The 22638-nt window shown below is 38.7% G+C and overlaps 2 protein-coding genes, 1 long non-coding RNA gene and 1 pseudogene across 3 annotated transcripts; 3 read left to right on the top strand and 1 right to left on the bottom strand.

The window, feature by feature from the left end:
* Positions 1–2077: 2077 nt before the first annotated feature.
* LOC147492103 (putative acetyltransferase At3g50280) lies at positions 2078–3436 on the bottom strand (annotated as a pseudogene).
* A 3740-nt stretch (positions 3437–7176) lies between these two features.
* Positions 7177–8075, top strand: LOC147492102 (uncharacterized). Its single transcript, XM_086567404.1, has 2 exons — positions 7177–7601; positions 7715–8075. The coding sequence occupies exons 1-2, from the start codon at positions 7177–7179 to the stop codon at positions 8073–8075; spliced, it is 786 nt and encodes a 261-aa protein (XP_086423530.1).
* A 1110-nt stretch (positions 8076–9185) lies between these two features.
* Positions 9186–9806, top strand: LOC147492101 (uncharacterized). Its single transcript, XM_086567403.1, has one exon. The coding sequence runs from the start codon at positions 9186–9188 to the stop codon at positions 9804–9806; it is 621 nt and encodes a 206-aa protein (XP_086423529.1).
* Positions 9807–14247: 4441 nt separating this feature from the next.
* Positions 14248–14917, top strand: LOC147492100 (uncharacterized). The gene is made up of 2 exons (XR_015199944.1): positions 14248–14477; positions 14552–14917. It is a non-coding gene; the product is annotated as an uncharacterized LOC147492100 (long non-coding RNA).
* The last annotated feature ends 7721 nt before the right edge of the window (positions 14918–22638 follow it).

Below are 22638 nucleotides of genomic sequence, written 5' to 3'. Positions count from 1 at the left end.
AGCCGCCCTCCAGTTCATATTATACTAAAGCAATTCGTAAGACCTATGCGTTTCTTGAGGCCATTTGCAAGCCATCTCAATATTATAATGATCAAGAAGCCAGACATACGGGTACTCGTCAGACACACTCGTAAGACCCCATGACTCTTCAGACCCACTCGTCTGACTCAATAACTCGTTAGACACACTCGTTAGGCATACAAACACTCGCCAAGCTTAGTGACTCGCGCACTCGTCTGGTTCAATGACTCGCACACTCATCTTTCTTCAAGACATTCACTAGTTCGTTTTCTCTCTTGTCCAGCTCGTCCATTAGCAGCTACAATTCAGGGAGTACACCTACTATTTAATCAATATTGTTTGCTCAGGGCATCTAACATGCAATACTACATACGTATATCTATTTGTTCATTTATATTTTTTACCAGCAATGTCTTGACATTTTGGTATACATAATGTTCGATAACTGAGGGCTTGGCTTTAATCTATACACTCTGAAATCAATTTCACAATCCATATGCCGAGAGCCCTTACAACGGCCTCATCAACGCATGACTACAAAATCCAACTATGGACTCTTGGTATCCATACTGAGCGTCATCACAACGGCCTCAAAGAGCATTCCACTAAAAATGATATGTGATGACTGAGGTGTAGATTTTTCTCAATCCTTCATAAAATCAAGATGTAGTGAATATGGATATGTCGTTGACATCCAGGCTAAAACATTTCTATTTTTCGTTCATATTTTAGTCACAAATCTTTACTCACTACTTTTGACATACAGGTCAATCCAACAACTTTTGATCACTAAGGGCTTGATTTTAATTTATGTGCTCCACCAATCAAATCCCAAATCCAAGTAGACCAACTACCTAACTCTTGGTGACATATGCTAAACGCCCTCACAACGACTTCAAAAAGTATCACACTGCAAACAATGCTCAACAATTAAGGGACAAATTAAAATCACGCCCTCCGAAAGATCAATGCGCCACGTCTCAAATTCCACACTGAGGGCTAACAGCCGCACCTACGGTCTACAATAACCGAGGGATACATTTTCTATTTGCTCAGTATTTCCACACAACCACTGAGGCCTTGGCTACTTCGTCAATCACAGAAGAATGTCTCATCCAATGACGTATCCTGACTCTTTCTGAATTTCTCGTCAGCACGTCTTTTTCAACGATGTACTAATGAGAAAGGGATATGTAAGAGACCTCCTACTCCAAGTCAATCATATCAACTCCAGGCCACCAACCCGACTCGGCTCCAGCATACATGGACTCGTCACTCGGGCACTCATCACTATACTCAAGCACTTATCACTCGGGCACTCGTCACTATGCTCTAGCACTCCTCACTATACTCAGGCACTTATCACTATGCTCGGGCACTCGTCACTCAGTAGCATCTCGTGACATCATCACCTGCCACTCTCATCATTGCTATCATTAACATCAGGCCACAGACGGCGCCACTATAGCACTACTCTTACCATCATTACAGCCTTGACCTTATCCTTTCTATGCCAGTCTAAACAACCTAACACCTGTCCATACCACCACACGTGTCTCATCCGATGCACACTTCCAATGCCTATAAAAGCTACCCCCAAGAACTACGTGTGGCTTGATTCCAGTCTGGTTATTAACCCTAACCTGAGTTACTAACTCAAACTTCACTACCACTTCCAATACACAGACTGGATACGTAGGCATTTTCATCCTCATGAAGTGCAGCCATTAACAACAACCAAAACCATCCTCTTTTCTTATCCTAACTAAAGGGCCAAGTATTAACTTGGTGTAATATCCTAATAATCCTTTAGAATAAATTTAGACATTTTCATAGAGAATAAAAATTATAATTGAACTGAGCTAGGATGATACTATGATAGTCCAATTATGTATTAGAAAATGTACGTGTAAATGTGTAATTTTGTTACCAAGGCAAATGCATAAACTTCATAATGACATAGAAAGTGAATGCAATATTGACCAGGCATCAGATTTCAGACTAGTCCACTCGCAAGATTTTGACTGTCAAGTAAGTAAAACAACTAATTAGTGTTCTAAGCCAAGACAAACCACATGAACTCATCATCCTCTCCCATTTCCTTTAATACTTTAGGAGAAAGACAGGCTTCAACATCCATACTTAGTCGCACCCGGAGAAATAGTTATCTTTCCATCAAACTTATTACCACACCCACTTCGCATCCCAATGAGGCCCCCCACCCAAAATCATTTCCGTACATATTAAACCTTGCGGAACATCCTGTAGTCAAAATTGGATTTTGACTTTCCAACTCTTGAATGCAAAGTATTGCCGGTTTTTTCACCCAAATTTCCCTAGCATTGCAATTTTTTGCGCCCGTATGCAAGTCAACCACTTGGCTCAACAACTCAACTGCGAATTTGATGTCTCGGTTCATCAACTCACCAACCTTTGTTGTCACAATATCCCAATAGACAGAATTACCAAAGTAGTCTTTACGTAACAGAGAGTCAAATTTCCCCTATAACCCATTAATAACCGATAACTTATTCAAAAATTCTTTAGCAACACACAAAATGAACCAAAACTTGTGAACACAATGACGTGGCACTCATCAGGCAAGGGGTGTGTGTGTATTTCTCAAAGAAGTACTGCAAATCAAGGTCTCTCTGCTTGCCACATCATTGTGTTCACAAATTCGGTTCAAAGTGTGTGTTGCTGTAGAAACACTCTAACTTATTTCTTGATTAGAATTAAGATTGTGTTCACGTGTGACAGCTTGCAACACGTGCGCCAGTACAATTAAAAAAGAAGATATTGATGTCTTGATATCTTGATTTTGTTTCAAGTTTAGCAATATTTTAGGGTGTGAAATCAAAAATCCGTTTCTCGAGTAGGGGCAAAGCACACGATGTGGTCAATTTTTCGAAACATGAGGCTGGAATTCGAATCAGTGAATTGGTACCGTTGAAAAACCAACGATTGAGAAAAAGCAAACGTGGGATCATATAACTACAATTGCTTCTAGATATTTCAGACCATGAGTTCGTAAAATGCCGAAATGATGCCATCAGCGGTTGGGTAACTTGAATTGAAAGCAACGGTTGATATAGACCATCATAATTGATCGTGCCATTGAGAGTAAAAAAATCACGAACCATATGGGGTACATAAAGAGGATCTAGAATGTCACCGTAGCATTGGACAAAATCCGCTCCAGCATTGTTGCATTGTATAAAAACTGAAATGGTTTTTGTTAAAAAAATAATAGATTTGCACAAATCTATTAAGATATGAATGAGTAATTTGTCTCCAAAGTTACCATACTTGAGATGAAATCACTTTCACTTGAAATAGTATGTAAAGAGAAAAAAATCTTTTCAAAAGAGTGCACTAGTTCGAAACAGTGCATTATACTGAAAAAGTGCGACATTACGAAATAGACACTGGTTCGAAACAATGCTTTATGCCGAAATGGTGCGATATTTTGAAATAGGCACTGGTTCAAAATAGTATTTTATGCCGAAATAGTGCTCCATTTCGAAACATGTGACTTTTCAAAGATGTGCCTAACTTTTTCAAAGAGTCACTGTGCTGTTTTGAAAATGCACTTCTCACCTATAAATAGTGGATGAATTTGGAGAGAAAGATACACCAGATCACGCATTTTCTAATCTTTCTCTTCTCCCTCTATTCTTAATCAAATACTATGCTGTGTTCGCTGATTTTGTAGAATTATAGTGCTAGCTTTATATAGAAAGAAATCCATTCTATCTTAGGAGACAATTTCTCATCAACCTTTAAGCACCATGAGGGGAAAAATATGTCTTAAGTTGTTAGGAATATACAACTTAAATGTACTTACTCTTTACCAATCACCAAACAGTACAAACCTTTTGTTTTATAATTTTCTCACTATGATCTTTCCATGCATTGGGACAGGTATGTATTTCTAGTTAATTACACATTCAAAAAATATATTTTGGCAGTTGCGTGGCCATCTTCCTAGATGTCAGTCGAAAACGTGTATAAGGTGGGAACGGTTCATGTTCATGTGCATACAATTTGTTTGGAGGGAGAAGAACATAAAACCTTGCTATAGTACTATTGGTTTTGCCATGTGGTCTTCACCAGAAGACAATGTGTCGGTTGGATTTAAGGCAGTTATAATTTGTTAATAACCCAAACCAATTCAAGAGACAAGTGGCAATTGGGATGACATGTGTTTAGTATATATAAGTTTGACTCACATGGAGATCGATTTGTTAGTTATTGCAAGTTTGCAGGTGACGTTCAAAGCAAAGAGTTTCTTGACACTTTAGTAATTCACACTTGAGACTGGAGTCTTGGCGCCATCTCATGGTTTGATTAACAAGTACAAGACAAAAATGTTTTGTTCACGTTTCGTTGAGAAGCGGTGGTCAAAGATTGATATGTGGCAGAAACGTTTTCTTGCCATAGTTCATCACTATGATCTTTCCATGCGATGGGACAGGTATGTATTTCTAGTTAATTACACACTCATAAATTATATTTTGGTATGAATGCTAAGGTGACCTTCGAAATTCCTTCAATCCGTTTGAAGAGATGTGAAAGAAGGGAATGGTTCACGCACTGATTGAATGGAAAGTCGATTTGCATCGATGAAGTGCTTGAAGCATACTAGTTTGTGTCCAATTTAATGGACGTTCAATAACTTAAATAACCACCATGGTCTTTGTAATGGTCTTGGCGCCATATGGTTTGGGTTTAAACAAAGATGGTTCATTGAACATGGGTGAAATTAAAGTGAACTTGATGAAAAGGTGCGACTGTTTGGAAAAGCAAACACTTGGAAGCAAAACCAAGATACTTCGAACAAGACACCGGCCTGTTGGTAAGATAAAGTTCAAGATTTGGAGTTTTTGTGACTCTTTGTGAACATAACCAATAACCAAAAAAAGAACTAATTAAATGGTTGACTATTCATTCTTGTGAATGTCAACATACTTGTAAGCAAATTGAGGTCTTAGAAGTGTTTAGACACTATATGAATGATATGTGACATTCTTTAACAAAACGTCTCACTTGAAAAACATATATCTAATATAAATGGTTTTCTAATTTATTAACTTTGTCACGAGAAATTAGAAAAATGTGGGGGATTATGTATCTCCTTGAATAAATCAATTCAAAATTAGAAATTTGTTGAAGCATTACTCAAAAGACATCAAATGTGGTGTTTTATTGTAGGAGAGATGCATAAATTTTGAGGAAATCCTCATAGCAAACGTGCATAGCAAGGTCTACTATGGAATCAGAATTCATAGCGTTCACTATGTCAAAACGGTTGATTTAGGACGGCTTATATCTGTCGAGATTGGTCAATCTCGACGGTTACTGACTGTCTCATAAGCCGTTGTTAAAAATGTCGTGGTATTGATTCTCGACGGTTAGTGGCTGTCCATTATTTGAAATACAAAGACAGCTAGTAACCGTCAAGAAATGAGTTTTGTGGACGGCTAATGGCCGTGGTTTAGGGTTTAAAATAACAGCTTCGCACTATTTAGAGCTGCGTCCTGCTCGATCAAAACACGAAACTGAATAGTTTCAATTCCTTATTGCAGATGGCTAATGACAGTAGAGTATTTGAAAATCTAATTTATCGGATCCACCTGCTGCTTCAATATGATTGGCTACCTAAATAATTTAAATTCAAACTGCACTATAATTAAGAAACCATAATCAAACTTAAGTACCAAAACATCCTTATATTTATCATTCCATCCAAATTGTTTACATTACAATACCATATACTATAAAACTTGAAGTTTGACAAAATACCAAAATATTTGAAGTCGATCTTGTTGCTCAAGTATTCAATAGCTAGCTAGAAACACTATCCAAAGACCAAAAAACAACTATGTACTTGGATTTACAAGGCACGCCAAAAGAAGATAAGTTTTTGTCAATTTAAAAGCTTCATCGATCAATGAAAAACCACGTAATTTTTTGGCTAAAAGTATTGATGCGAGAGAAAGCTTGAGAGAAAAAAATGGGGACCAAAAAAGGGGACCATGGTAGCGAGATAACATAACCTACTTTGGTGATCCTATGCTCCATTTCTTTACCGCTTTTAGTAAAAAAGTTAATGACTATTTAGTACCACGAACTTTCACATTTTTTCCTAAATAGTACCCGAACTTTGTTTCTCGCCTATTCGTACTACGAAGTTTCAATTTAGTACCTTAGTTAATTTTCCATCTAATTTCACTAACGGCGTTAGCACTATTCACACAACACTATTCACGTGAACAATGTTTTTTCAAAAAATCAAATTTTGAAAAACAAAAAAACACTATTCACGTGAACAGTGTTTTTCAAAAATTCAAGTGAACATTTTTTTAAAAAAAAATCTTTAATCAATCTTAAAAATTAATTCTTTAATGAAAAATAATAAAAAAACACTATTCATGTGAACGGTGTTTTTACTATTCACGTAAATAGATTTTTTTTTTTTGTTGTAATAATCTTTAATCAATCTTAAAAATTAGATTATTACAAAAAAAAAAACCCCACTGTGCACGTAAATAGTAAAAACACTGTTCACATGAATAGTGTTTTTTAATTATTTTTCATTAAAGAATTAATTTTTAAGATTCTATTTTTTTAAAAATTGTTCATGTGAATAGTGTTTTTTCAAATTTTGAAAAAAACACTGTTCACGTGAATAGGGCTGCGTGAATAGTGCTAACGCCGTTAGTGAAATTGGATGGAAAATTAACTGATGTATTAAATTGAAACTTCGTGGTACGAATATGCGAGAAACAAAGTTCGGGTACCATTTAAGAAAAAAAACGAAAGTTCGTAGTATTAAATAGTCATAAACTCTTAGTAAAAAATAGTAAGTGAATAGCACATATCCTTTCTGCATCTCGTTTTCCCTCCTTTTTAGGAAAAAATCTAGCGATATCGAGCTCTTCACCTTTTCGTCTGTGCCTTGCGCTTTCTCGCTGAAATCCCACACTCCCTCAGAGTGCGCATTCGGGAAGGCATTCTTTTTAGCTTTCTTTGGCTGGTAAAATCCTTCACTGCTTCATAGTGTAAGTTCGCCCAAGATAGCTACCTCTCTCTTGGTTTCCTTCACGATAAAATCCTCCACTTCTGAGAGTGTGAGTTCGCAAGGTACCAAGAATGAATCTCTATGAACTGGAAAATCCCAGTGCGCCAATGCCTATGGTTTCAGGTACAGTTCCAGCCGCTCCACAAGATAATCTACCTAGAAGTAATGCAGCAGCTCCTTTGATGGGCTCAAACAGAATCTCATATGTTGATGCTGCAACTAAACATATCCAACAACCAATGGAAATGACGGAGCTTCCAAATCCAGAGAGGATGGGGGAGTACCCTGCAATCACAATATCGGAAACAACTTATGAAAAAGGTCTTCTCTTTTGCAAACATTGTCTGGTGGGTAAGATTGATTTACAAAAGGTGACACTGGAACGGGTGCGTATCCTAGCTAAGAAACTATGGCAGACGTCCAGTGAATGTCTCATTACCCCTATAGGAAAGGGTTACTTATTTTTGAGATTTTCAAAACCTGAGGATTTGAACAGGTCTGAGCGAAGGGATCATGGCAATTTGACAAAATTCCTATGAGAATTAGTCAGTGGACGCCAAACTTCAATCCGGACAGCCAACGTCAATCTCACGCACTTGTCTGGATCAGACTGCCTAGACTGGGGCAGGAATACTGGGAGCTAGAATCTCTTAGGTCTATTGCCCGAGGAGTGGGTTATCCTATGGAGATTGATGAGAAAACTTTGAATAGGGAATATGGATACTATGCCAAGATTTTGGTGGATGTTGATCTGTTGGAACCTATTCCCAATCAAATTTATGTCAGGACTAAAAACGTCCAATTTTGTCAAACGGTAGAGGTTAGCAAACTACCGAAAATGTGCACCCACTGCAAAATTGTGGGCCACTTGGTTACGGAATGTAGGAAGCTCCGTAGTGATATGCAAAGAAACAACGGGCAAGGAAACAAGGATAAGGAGGTGGTAGTGGATGTTACTACAACCACCTAACCAATGGGAGAGAAATTTGTCCGGAGGCGTGGGAAAAAAAAGCATGCCAGAGAGACTAGTTGACAAGGGGCGAATACCTAGCAGAGAAAAAACTCCGAAAGCTCCGGTTGCGGTTCGAACTGGTTTTATGGGTTTGGTGGGGGACGAGGACCAACTGATGAGGCCACTGATAGAGCAGTCAATATCAGTGACAGAGCAGCTAATAGCAAATCTAGATGTTGAGGTCGAGGGCACCATGGGCTCAGTAGCATGCCAGAACGCAGTGGATCAAGGTAACAACCTGGACCCAATGCTCCACTATGCCATTTCTGAACAACGTCATGGCAAGGAGGTAGCTGTCTAAGGTCGACAAGAAGCTCTTCCAACCATCTCGGCTGGAGAGTCTGCCTGAGAACCTTGTGTATTTGGTATTGTTGAGAGTAGGATTGGGTCGGTTGGAAGAGCTGTGGCACTACACCTCCATGATGCCCAGACCGACTCCATAGCAGGTGATATTGCAACTGTGAATGGGGATGGACGATCTGAGCATCGCAACTAGGAAAGAGATGAGTTACTCACAGCTAGAACATTGACGACAGCTACAGAGGTTTTGCTTTCCCCTTCGGCATTGGCTGAACCTGATGTAGCAAAGGCCAAGGAGACCACTACACCTGACCCACAAGTTAGAATGAATCAAGATTCTGAAGAATATAACTTGGCCTCTCCAAATAGGTTTTGGGTTCTTGAGGAAGTTGATTTTCTACTACAAATGAATTGGGCGGATCAGGTGGAACAGGATGAGGCACAAGCCAGTTGAAAGAAAGGATGTAAGCCTAAGTGGCAGGTGCAGAATTTGTCTGCACCGAGCACCAGGGAGAAGGCTAATTCATCAACCCGCAAATGAATACATTGTACTAGAATGCTAGGGGAGTCAAACGACAGGAACCTTGGTACCATATTGAGGAGCTTGTCTTATCTCACCACCCCAACTTTCTCTGTATAGCGGAACCTTTTATCAAGTCACCAAACGTGCTTCCGCCATTGTTGAGTAAACACAGTTTCAGTGCGATTTTCTATCACAATAACACCCCTCACAGGGTAGGCAATATATGGTTATTCTTTAGGGAGGGTATGACTCCTACCCTTGTTAATTTATCCCAGCAGCAGATTACAGTAAAAGTGGGAAATTTTCTTCTAACTTTTGTGCATGCAAGCAGTTCTTATGGTATTCGTCGTCAGCTTTGGCAGGAGCTTTCTCTGCTGGGTACAAGTGGACAAGCTTGGGCAGTGATAGGGGACTTCAATATTGTTACTTCAATAGCCGAAAGGAAAGGGGGTGGAACTCCGTGTATATCGGCTATGGATGACTTCAATCATTTTATCCACTTGAATGCTCTCATTGATTCCACCACCTCGGGATTTAAATACTCTTGGTGTAATAAGAGATGGGGTAGCATACGTATGCTTCAGAAGATAGATAGAATGTTGGTGAACCAAGATTTGTTGAAAGGAAATGTAGGATGGAGGAGCAAAATTCTCAAACGAAAGCTCTCTGATCATAGTCCAATTGTGGGCTGGAACACTTGCATTCCTAAGCCCCACAACATACCATTTCGGTTCAGAAAGACCTGGCTCTCTCATGATACTCTTAGGGAGGTGGTAGCGGACAGCTGGAACGAGCCCCTATATGATGTGCCTATAAGGAAAGTCGTAAAAAAACTGAAAAGGCTGAAGCAAAAGTTGAAAAGCTAGAGTTTTGAAGTCTTTGGTAATCAATCCCAGCATCTTAAGCGCCTTGAAGAGGAAATGGATCAGATTCTGCTAGATCAGGAGCATGACCCTACAGATTCCACTTTACAACAAATGGAATTTGATAAGGCATCGGAAATTGAGGAAGTTACAAATGTTCTTACTACCATGGCAAAGGAGAAATCCAGAGTCTCAGATGCTTTACACGGTGAACGAAACTCGGCGTACTTTCACGCCACCATCAAAATGCGACAGGCAAGAGCACAAATCACTGAAATAAAGAACAGAGAAGGTACCTTTCTCACACAACAAAACCATATAAAGGGGTTTATTGTAGAGGAATATCAGGAAAAGTACAAGCACCAACCAGTAGAGATGGATGAAGTTATGATGAATTTGATTCCGAACTTGGTTATAGTGGAAGATAATGCTACACTTTCAGCCATGCCAACCAAAAATGAGGTCAGAGATACGGTGTTCGCTATGGATGCAAACAGTGCTCCGGGGCCCGACGGCTTCCAAGGCATTTTCTATCACACCTTCTGGAGTATCATTGGACAGGACATCAGTCATGCAATCATTTCTTTCTTTAGAGATAATGTCCTCCCCAAGGGCATGGACTCTAGCTTTCTCGTCCTAGTACCGAAAGTTACAAATGCTGTTGAAGTTAATCATTTTCGACCTATCTGCCTTAGTAATTTCTTATTCAAGATTATTACTAAGATTCTTTCCTTGCGGATTAAATCCATTGTGAGTAAGATCATTAGCGGAGAACAGCTGGCTTTTATTCAAGGCAAAATAGGCACAGTGGGCATTACTCTTGCCTCATAAATGGTGAATGAATTGGACAAGAAGACTAGGGGTGGCAACGTCGACATCAAGCTTGACATTACTTAAGCTTTTGATTCTATTAGTTGGGAGTTCCTGCTAGAAGTACTTAGAAGGTTTGGCTTCTGCAACCAATGGTGCTCCTAGATTTCCACTCTTCTCCAAAAGTGCTAATATCTCTATTATTATCAATGGTGGTCCATGTGGTTTCTTTGAGACTGGTAGAGGTCTCAGGCAGGGGGATCCCCTATCCCCCATCCTCTTTCATATAGCGGAAGATGTCCTCAGTAGAGCATTGAATGGGTTATTTTACTTTGGCAAGATAAAGCATATGACAGCAGCGGGCAAGTGCCCTAGCCCCACCCACATTTTGTTCGTGGATGACGTTTTCATATTCGCTAATGGAGGCATACGGGGCCTTAGGCTTCTTAAACACTTGCTTAACACCTATGAGCAGTCCGCCGGCTAATATTTCAACCAGTCTAAAAGCAAGTTGTTCCTTGGTGTTATGAATAGGGACAAGAAAGCTAAAGTTATAGAACTTTTTGATATCTCTGAAGGTTCTCTCCCTGAGAAATACTTGGGCACTCCACTTTTTAAAGGTAGAATAACTCGAGCTAGTATACAACTCTTGGTGGATAAAGTGAAGAGAAGAGCAAGTGGTTGGGCCGGAAGAATGCTTTTTTTTTTTCAGGGTAGGGTGGTTGTGGCCCAATCAATTCTCAATAGTCTCCCAGTGTATAACATGTCCATATACAAACGGCCCTCAAAGTGTATCAAAGACTGTGAAGCAGCTATACAGAATTTTGTTTGGTCGGGGGATCCCACGGTTAGGAAAGGAATTGCTCTTAAATGGGAAAAGGTTTGCAAACCTCTCAAGGAAGGAGGGCTAGGGCTCAGGAACTTCGCGACTGAATCTAGCCCTACTCATGAAACTTGCTTGGATTTTTCTCACAGGGAAAAGTTAATGGAGCTCATATATGCAGGCTAAATTTCTTAGTTGTTAATTTAGATTTGAATTCTTGATTAGATCAATATAGTAAATTTATAATCCTTATATCATGTCTTGCTCAAATTCATATAGAAATGATAGTTTTATGAATCAAGGCTAAACCTCCATTAGAGGGGTTTGAGGAAGCCTTGATGAAAACTTGATTGTGTAGTGTAGAAATAGTTGTAAGATTATATTCCACTCTAGAAGGTAGTTGATTAGCCATGAGAATATGTTGAACTTCCTCACATGCTAATCATTATTTGGTAGAGATTGCCATGAATGATTAGGGATTAGAATGATCAATTCTTATCGTAAGAACGTAAGAATTGGATTACAACAATCTATGCTAGTTTATTAAGTTGAATTCAAGGTGAAATCAAATTCCCCTAATTCTTAATCTAGATTCGAACCTTAGTATTTGAATTGCCATCGTAGTATTTAGAACATTTCGATTATGTCATTTCAATCGTTGTTAGCATAGTTACATAATCATTATTCTCACGACTTTGGTAGAACCGATAATTGTAGTTAGTATTGAATTCTGAAGAACTAGGAGTGGAACGAATTCTCTACTTCACTTAGTGCAATAGCATCGAGAGTGTAGAAAACTTTGATAACATAAGTGTAAATTAGTTCTAGTTTTACTTGCATTTGAGTCTCGTAACTTATTCGTAGGTAAAACTATCGTTTTCCCTTTTATCAATTGGTGGCGCGAGCATTGTCTTTCGGAACCATGAGGCCCAAGTACTAGGCGTTCAAGCCTACGGTTTGGGGGTCACCACCAATTTTGACGCGGAGTGTTTTGCAATTGTCTTAGCAGCGGAAGTAGCAATTGGCAAGGGATGGTTACACTTATGGATTGAGAGCGATTCAACCGCAGCGATTAAGGCGTTCAGTGGAGGCAACATGCCCTGGTTTCTTAAAGCTTGTTGGGTTATAGCAACACAAAAGCTTGTGCACTGGCGTCTGTCCCATACCTTTCGTGAGGCCAACTTTGGCGCTGATGCTGTTGCAAAGAGAGGATCTTCTCTGATCCAAGGCGAGACTCTTTGGAGCTCAACTAGACCAAGTTACATCAAGGCCATCGAAAGCCCATATAGGCCTTATTACCGGTTTAGCTAGACTGGATGCATTAACTTAGTCTCTCTATAGCTGTACTCCTTCTCACTCGATGTAACATTCTTTTTAATAAGTAATAAAATATCCCTACTTGCATGCAAAAAAAACGTAAGTTTTTGGCCAAGTAATCATGTCACCAAGCACAATATCTCCAAGTCTTCCATCTCCTTCATACAACGGTGCAAAATCATCAAGTATCTCATCGATTTGGACATTATACGAACTTGGAGGTGTCGTTAAATAGGTGCATACTTCTCCAAGTGCAACCACAGTCTTTGTTATGAAACTCTTCAAGTGACAAGTTGTAGATTGAGGTCGGATATTGCGAGAACCATCACGAACTAGTGATTGTTGTATTTCCTAAGTAAATAAGAAAAAACAATGAAGTTAATATAGGTTATTCAAAAAGAATAATGAATATAGAGATGATTACTTACTATATCATTTATTCAATCTAAGACATGATACAAACTCAACAACTAATCTTCACTGACTAGAAACATCACAATGACCAAAACATATAGGAAATAGACATACAAAAAAAATTCATACCATTGCAAATTGAAACCAAACCTTAAAGTCACCTATCCTAAAAAATTCAACATACCCACATGACCAAATCATAAAACAATCCCAAGAGAATCAAAATTCCCAATATCACAAAGTACTCAAACTTTCAACATTTCATTAAAAATCACAGCACCAATACTAACCTGCGCTCGCTCGCAGCACCAATACTAATACGTGATAGACTGTGACATACTTACTATCATCACATACTTGTATAGTATTCAGTTTTTTTGCTGTATGGTTTGAATCATGCAGAAGCTGTGTTCTTCTTGTACCCAATCCTCTATTTAACCATATTTAATAGAGAACTGCATGTAATTGTTGTATCTTGTATACAATGGTAATAGAAATAGTACAACCATGTCTCCACTGATTTTGTTTATTCTCAGTTCTCTTTGCATAACTCTGTTACCAACTACATCGTCATCAGCCACCGTGCTATCTGCTTATGACGTCCTAGGACACCGGCTAGAAAGAGATGAGCATCTGTATACAACATTCCAGTATTTTAATAAAGATAACAGTGGGTAAGTATGCTACTTGTTTATTTATGTACTGCTTGCTTTCTCATCCGTCATTTGCAAATCATGGGCCTGTCACTCCAGTAGCTGGATATGCTCGTCATATCTATGAACCAATTTTTGACATTCCTTTTTTCAGTGATAAAATGCATAAAGACATGCACACATAGGCCCTTAATGATTCACAGATTGTTGTTGCTACTCAGTTCTGTCAGCTCTCTACTTTCGCCGTGAAAGATGTTAAAAATTATAAATGGAATCATGATGAAATTTCTGCCAAAATTATTTATCCCACCTCCCCGTCTAAACACCAACATAAAACAAAAAAATAATAAAACCAGGATATCTTTGAGACAGGCTGTGGTCGCAAGTGAGTTAGAGAATAGACAGTATGTTACCACTGTTCAAAAGCAACTTGGACGAGTCATGAATATTATCTATAAATAGCATTTTTACTCACTATTCTAGTTCTCCTTGTTTGATGAACTTTTTTTTGTTTTACAGTGTACATTTCATTATGAGTTGTCATTATTTTTTTACAAGTTTATCACTATAGATGAACTGGAAACAGCCATGAAAGATCATGGAATGGGTGATGAGGCAACTATTAGGGATATAATAGCAGAGGTGGACAGTGACAATGTAAGTATTCTGTCTCAAAAGTTTAGAAATTTCTCTCCAGTATACCATGTCCACTCACCATATTGACCCAACAGGATGGAAGGATCAACTACTATACGAGGACTTCTGTGCAATGATGAGAAGTGGAATGTAGCAGCCTGGAAAGCTTTTTTAATTCCTGTGGTGGCCATTTTTGTGTTGAAACCACTAGTTTGTTTGTCAGGATTATTAGTTTCATGAGCTCACTATGAGGAAGTACAAAAAGTTCTCCCAACTCATGAGGTATAGCAGTCTTCTGTTTGTACTTTCAATTGACGTTTTCACACAATTCTCATCTGAAAAATGGAAGGGCAAATTTAACTATGTAATGGTATACTTAAATTATTTGGGGTGAAAATGTATTATTTGTGCATATGTACGTTGAGTTTGTTTATTTTTCAAGTTACTGTAATTTTTATTTCCATTTCTACTTTCGCTTCTGATTTTCACCAAGACTAACTTTAACAGGACACTACCCCCCCAACACACACACTCGTGGTGATAATAGTCTTGGATACTCCCATCTGTTGATTGATAGGATCCGCAAGCAGGCAGGTACCTAGGTATTCCCGAATCCATAGCAGCAGGTTTGAATGTTGGGGACCTTCAGTTTGTCTTTCATCAAGGCTCTTTGTCAAGTGAGGGTTCAGAGGCAGGATTTGAACGCTACGAATTGACGAATGTCTTAAAACCGAAAAATGACCCGGGTCTTAATGGCTTAGATACTACTCCAGACTAATAAGTCGAGTTAGTAAAGGCGGTATCAGAAAGTCACTTTTTCTATAACCCCCGTCTTTTGGATTTGACTTAGTAAAGGCGGTAATACAAACCTGCGCATACCCATATCAAGTTAATACTAAGACGTCTAACTATCATCACAATTTGTAGACGCCTATATAAACACAATAATCTTAACCCGAAGGCCTAAATTAACTCCAACATTCAACTGATAGTATAAACGGCGAGCTATAGTAGATACTTATGCTCATACTATATAAGGATTTGCGATTACGCCTATCTACACAGCAGACACATCTCCAGCTCAAGGTGTGGAATGGGAGGAGCAACCAGACACTCTGCTGGAGAAGTATTACTGACAGGTGAGAGTGGTACAAGGTCTGTCCTATTCAAGAATTAAAAGCTAACCTAGCAGGCCTACAAGGTTGCAAACTGATTGAACAAAAGGTGGTGGTAGCTACAGATTCTCAAAGAGCTGTTCAGAGCATGAATAAACATCTTGCAGGTCTTCCCCCATCACAGTTGTTTGAAGTCGGTTAGTTTTAGGATTTTTACCAAGCTACAGAACTACAAGAAAAGAGAAGTGCTACAGACCTTTTATCTAAATTATTACCTAAGATGCATTTCCAAGCCCTGAAGATTGTCGCTTAAGGTCTGCAACTTCATCCTCAAGTATCTTGCGAGCCTTGTCTGCTTCATCAAGTCTCGCCATGATCGCCTCATAACCTGACTCACTGTTTTCACGCGCTCTCTTCTCTCTTTGAGCAATCTCCTTATAAGGAGCTGAAGCATGGTAAACAGTCTTAGTGACACCACTACCTAGACCATGAACACGCCTTCTTCCATCACGACCAATAACCTATTAAGAAAACAAAAGTTTAGGTAGAACTTTGAAGAAAACCCACTAGAAAAAATAAAACAAGATGGGAAGAAGCATCACACCAAAGCAACAAGATCATTGTCTAGATCCATTTCTACTATATCAGGCTCATTGCTAACAAGTCTGTCAATTTCCTCCTACAAAAGAAATCAAAGTCACCATTTCTTAAGTACGTAATACATGGTCATACAAACATAAGCAATTACTATATAAATGTCTCGTTGTCTCTTACAAGAGATTGCTTCGTTTCAAAATTGATGCAACTCCCATCTCTCCTCATATGGATGGCCACATATCCTTCTGTCCTTGAAACCTCACCAATTGGGCTATTTTTTTTTGTAACATATTAAACAAATATGTAGATAAAGGCTAATAATAGTTGAGTGCATATGATAATTTTATGGCATTAAATAGATGTTTACCAACTGCTCAATAACTGGAACTGCTCCCATTCAACCAGTTGTATGTGGGTTCTTCATTTGTTCCCTTGCTAACTTTCCATTGAATCGCTTGGTTTTATCCTCTTCTGTTGAGCACGTCGATGAATGCCTCCCATTCTTCCTTTTTCACCTTGATAGGAACATTTCTTTTTCGCTCTGCACTTGTCGGAAATTTATCATACACCTGACGAAGTTCATATTTTTTATGCTTCCAAGCTGTATTAAGCTTACGAAGAGTGCATTCTTTTCGGATGAGTGGAAGATCAATTTCTTCTTGGAAATTGGACATGTCAAAATCATTAGTAAAAAAATTTGGATACAATACAAATTAAAATGTTTACTGAAATAAAATCAGGTGGAGTGACTTGCACTTACCAATACATTCTTCCACAAAACATCCTTTGTTAAATTTGGAACCTCTGCCCAGTCTTTGTACATAGGTGGGCAGTGTGTCCTAGCCACCTGCCCGACTATAGTGCATACTTTGCTCAATATTGTCTAGTAACTTGTCCATCATCAGTAAACTCCACTTGAAATCTTGGACCTAAGTGGATTAATTAGCAACCGATTAAGTACAAGTAGGACCCAGAAAAGCTTCACTACTAGAAAAATCACAATAGATAGCTATAAACTCTAGCTACTTGTAGTCCAAAATGTCTAACGAAGCTATAATTTATTAGCTTCTTGTATTCAGTTTCATAAAAATCAAGGTACAGTCCACAGGTGATACAGAGTACACATTAGGATATCCCTATAGGGACGCCAGTCGAGACCGTTCCGAAAATAAAAAACAAATCCATATTTTCTCTCTTCCTTTTTGTTTTTGATTTTCGGACCCAACGATCTCGAAACACTCATCCCTATAGGGATATCCTCGTGGTAGCCCAGATCAAAATTATAATAGGTGTGCAGGTCCGCCAGTGGTGACTGGTGAGCTAAACTTATATAAATAACATGGCGCACACGACATGATTATGCACGTATATAAGGAAAAAATGGGTGAACACCCAATCCCAAGTGGATTGGGCCACTCGATTAACTACACTTACTGCAGCAACACATACTTCTGATTTGGCTTTTCAATTTTGATTAGCAGCAAGTCAAAAAAGAACAAATTACTGTTATAACCATAAGCTGGGACCAACTTTTAGCACAGGGTGTAAGAAAATAGAAGGCATGAAACCATAGTACATGCTCAATATATATATTATAACCATAAGCTGGGACTGCTAAAGTAAAAAAGAATTCAAGAAGAAAATATAATGACCACTTCTTCCGCATTTACCAGAGATTAGCGATATCAATACGCTTCAAAGAAATCAATCAGAAAACTACCAATCTTCGACCAGTCTGATTGGTTCCGGAGGATAACATAAAATGGTTTATTACAGGTTGATTTCCTGATAGAAAGTGATGTTATGATATTTTCTTTTCTAAAACATGTCAGTGTGATATTTTCTGTTCTAAAACATGTCAGTGTGAGGATGCAAATTCCAATGACTTATTTGTCAGTGATCTTTCAGCCACAGCCTGGTTAATTGAAGTCAGTCATTTTCAAACAAAAGGCAAGAAAAGTTATCATGCGGTAGGATAGAGCCATCCCACACAAAAGACATATTTCTCATGTTATAGAATGTAAGATCAGTGCTAATATCCGCAATACCAAAGAATCACTGCTAAAATTCCAGGAAGTTTCTACGAAGACTTGAAGTCAGTCATTTTCAAACAACTGAACTAGTAGCCAGAATCAGGGGTCCCGGTCTACTATTAATTTCTAGGAAACTGTATAATTTGATAAACTATTGATAAACCAATCTTTCTCATGTTATAGAATGTAAGATCACTGCTAACAAAACAAAATGGATACTGATAATCAATTCATTTTACAGTGGTGGGTCTGATTGGCGGCATATATATACACCCTTTGGACCGGGAACTATGTAGCAATGACAATCCATACTTCAAAACATTATGTGAGATGTATCTGACACACGGATCTATTCATTTTTCGCATGCTGCCAAACTTACGTTATTAAATAAAAAATTAATAATCAAATAAAAAATGTTACTTTATCTTTTGGTTTTGTCGTCGTCTCACTTGCTTCAGATTCATTTGCTTCAAATCCACTTGCTTCAGATGCTTCTGACATGACTTATTTTTACCTAAATATAAAGTTCAACAAAATGGTTAAAATTTAAGGCGATGAAATTAAATAAAACATGGAATAGATGTAGCATGTATTATATGTTGCACCGCTCGAAGAAAAAACTAAAAACAAAAAAAAAAAAAAAACACTAGACAGAGAACACCCAAGATGTTCAAACCATACTGTTTAACTCACTTGTACCATGTTGAGAATTGGAAAAAATGAACAGAAACAAAAGATACCCAATTCCAAAAAGCTTTCCCAGAAATATCAACCATAAAAAAAAAAACGATTCATTGATAAGTTTCCTAAGAACGTCCTCAATTAAGATTATTCATCAACATAAAAAAAAGATTATTCATTAAGATTAAATCTAGTCTTTTGCAACTTCTAGAACGTCCTCAATTAGAGTTGTTGACAAAGGGTTTTCATAAGCATCTATCTCTTGACTCAACCTCTTTGGAGCATCCAAGACAACATACCAATTATCTCTACTCAAATCTCGCCAATAAAAGACTTGTTTAGCTACAGAAGCAAGAATAAAGGGCTCGTCAACCTCACTTGTATTCCTCATGAACCTCCCAAGATTTACAAATACCAAGTTCGTATCAGGATCAACTGTGCAACTATTTATTTTATCATCAATGCGCACCCAATCATAGTAGAACATAGTTTGTTTAAATTCTACATAATCAAGTTCAAGAATTCTTTTGACAACTCCATAGTAAGTGACTTCATCATCAATAAGGTTCATATCCTTGGCGCTTGCCCTAAAACTAGTCACAACCTTCATGGAAACCCCACTATTCTGTGTTGTAGTCGTTGATTCGGAATCCGACATATAAAAAACATACACATTTGCTGTGTATTTGTTATATGACACTGCTGTAAAAGATGGACCATCAACAATGTTCTTGAAAGGAGATACTTTTTCATTTTGTAGTGGTAGTTTTAACCAAGGAATGTAGTCCAACTCTTTTGTTTGACTGCCCCTACAATTTTTACCCCTTGATTTCTGACTTTGGAGGTATACTTGGTACTTCCTGTGAAATTGTAGATGTTGTATTTACTGGACAACGACCTGATGATATGGAGAATTGGGAATGGCTACACTCTTCTTGGGATAAGAGTTGCCTACGTATCAAGTTTCTCGGGCTAAACTTGAATCAAGCTTTATGAGTTCATCATATCTATCTCTATTTATAGGCGTGTGAGTTGACTTTCCATATCTGCTTTGGACCGTTATGAAGTGTAGATCCACCTTGTGTGCTATCTTGATGATTCACCATTAATGTGCTGTTATAAAGTTAATGTTTCCTTGATTGAGCTCTGAGATTGCGCTAGTTGATATCCTTCCATAAATGGTTATAACTGATGCTTTGGACGACCTGGGTGTTGGGTCGTTGGGTACACTCTGATGGGTGTTGGACGACCTTGCTCGGTTATGAAAGAGGATGACCTGTTATGTGGACACGTGTACTGTAGTGTGGAACGGAGGGTATTTACACAACTCCCTTTATTTTTTATTCGTTCTTTGGACAGCTGTTGCGTGGAGAAAGAACGGTTAAAAAGTAAAGATTTGAAAACACGTGTCTGACAGCTATTTTGTTTTGAATTTAGGTTTTGGGTAATGTGTGGGAACTGTTTGGGCTAGATTCGTGGGCCCAAAAATACGACGATTTGTGGGCGAGTAATGATTTAGGTTTTGGGAACACGAAACATTTTTGTGTTCTTGAGGTTTGGGGCAGTTGAGGGGTTTTTGACTTTGGGAGATTTTGCTTGCTCAGTTCTCATTCTAGACAAAGAGAAAAAAAACCCATAGCGAAAGGAAGAAGAAAAGAGAGAAACAACAAAAAAAGACTTTTTCCTTCTTTGGTATTAGGTGTGTCTTTTGATCTTGCAAATCTTTCTCTTTTGTTAATTTTAGACCTCGTAATGTCTGCTACCAGTGATAGTTTGAGTGGTGAGGTGGAAGTTGATAAATGGAGAGAGAGAACGGTAAGTAATGAAGAAGTTGAGGAGAGGGTGTGTAGTGGTGATAAGGCTTCATCGTCTTCATCGTTGGAGACGGTGGATGTGAGGAAGCCTAAGTCGGAGGATTGTTATGCAGCTTTGAGGGAGGAGTTTGGCTGGGTGGAGTCCGACCTAGTTATGTACGACCTGCGGGGAGAGAGGAATTTGTTTCATAGTGACTACGTTCCTTGGGGTGGAGGAGTAGTTGTTTACTATGGATAGTTGAAGGCTGGAATGAGGTTGCCTTTTCCCGTCTTACTGTGGAGGTGTTGAACTTTTTGGGGAAAGCCCCTTTTCAGTTCGTGGGGAAGAGCTGGAGGATTCTCCATGTGTTAGACTTGTTGAATGACAGGGGCAATAACATTTGTTTATCGGATGTGATGGAGCACTTTGTTGTGAGGAGGTTGGGTGCTATGAATTTCAGTTTTCATGTTTTTAAGGGTTAATCTCCTATTATTGTGGGGGTGAGTAAGAAGGATTGGAGTCGTAGGCCGTTGTTGGCTACGGGTAGATATTGTCCTCCTGGTTTGGGGATTGAAAATCAGGCTATAAAGTTGCCTGGTAGGTCGTAATGTGTGTATGGTATATCATAATTTGGACGTTCTAATTTATTTCTTTTGTTTTTGCAGAGATCAATATTCCTTTTCGTACTAAGGTCGGTGTTATTAAAAGGTTTGCTTGTTTGAGCTTGGAGGAGAAACAAGCGTTGTTGGGGGAGGTTGCGCATTATTTTAAGAGGCACGGGGGAGAGAAGATCAACCATAAGAGGCTGGAGCAAAAGGCATGGGCTCGCAAAGCTGCAATTGTTATCTCTGATTCTAGCTCGGAATCTGCCATGGAGTGGGAGAGCCAAAAGAAAGCACCTGTTTCTGGAGGGAAAAAGGCTGGAGGTGCTGGTGATAGCCATTCTGGGGCGGCTAGGTCGGCTGGAGGATCTGCTGAACACCGTTCTGGGGAGGTGATCCGAGGATGGCTAGAGGAGTGACGCAATCTAGATGCTCTGAGTTGGGTGACGCAAATCATTTGTCATCACAACGTTCTGAGTTGGGTGACACAAATCACTTGGCGTCCCAACGTTCTGAGCTGGGGGATGTGGAAGGCTCTGCATCCAACCGCTCAGATCCGGGATGTGATATGGTTCCGAAGGATGAACCGGATATGGACAGTTCCAATAAGATTTCATTCTTAAACCAAAATTCATTTTTTGATTTATTTCATCTATTCCATGACCGGAACAAGGGAGGATACACGTTGCACCACGATTTTGAATCAGAAGAGAGATTTCAAGAAATGGCGGATCTATTAACTCTATCAATAACCGAGCGGATCGGTGTATCATAAAGGGATTTGCCTTTTCTATTGATTCCTACAGATTGGATCAAAAAAAATTCTTGAATGAGGTATTCAACTCGAGGGATGAATCGAAAAAGAAATCTTTATTGATTCTACCTCCTATTTTTATGAAAAGAATGAATCTTTTTATCGAAGGATCGAAAAAAATTGGTCCGATCTCCTGCGGGAATGCTTTGGAAGATCCAAAACCAAAAATAGTGGTATTTGCTAGCAACAACATAATGAAGGCAGTCAATCAATATAGATTGATCCAAAATCTGATTCAAGTCCATGGGTACATAAGAAATATATCGAATCAATTCTTTTTAATGAATAGATCCGATCGCAACTTCGAATATGGAATTCAAAGGGATCAAATAGGAAATGATACTCTGAATCATAGAACTATACACTACAACAGAAGGGATCTGTTACAACGCAACCTTTTGCAACGCCTACTTTTCGTTGGTAAAGCATAGCATTTGCAACGCCTAATGGCGCTGCTCAAACGTTTCCGTCTTATTAGTACCACCTGATGGGGATATAACTAGTGTGACGCTAGCTGGCGTTGCAAAAGCATTTGTTTAAATTTT

The sequence above is a fragment of the Coptis chinensis genome, chromosome 6 (genome assembly GCF_015680905.1).
Source record: "Coptis chinensis isolate HL-2020 chromosome 6, ASM1568090v1, whole genome shotgun sequence".
In the NCBI taxonomy this organism is placed as follows: Eukaryota; Viridiplantae; Streptophyta; class Magnoliopsida; order Ranunculales; family Ranunculaceae; genus Coptis; species Coptis chinensis.
Note: the sequence above shows the minus strand (reverse complement) of the source record. Positions and strands in the feature narration are given on the sequence as shown.

Excerpts from the sequence above, each read along its gene's own strand:
- LOC147492102 (XM_086567404.1), top strand. The coding sequence starts at position 7,177 with ATGAATCTCTATGAACTGGAAAATCCCAGTGCGCCAATGCCTATGGTT. Across the intron at positions 7,602-7,714 it reads AAACCTGAGGATTTGAACAG|ACTGCCTAGACTGGGGCAGG; the intron begins GTCTGAGCGAAG and ends TGTCTGGATCAG.
- LOC147492101 (XM_086567403.1), top strand. The coding sequence starts at position 9,186 with ATGACTCCTACCCTTGTTAATTTATCCCAGCAGCAGATTACAGTAAAA.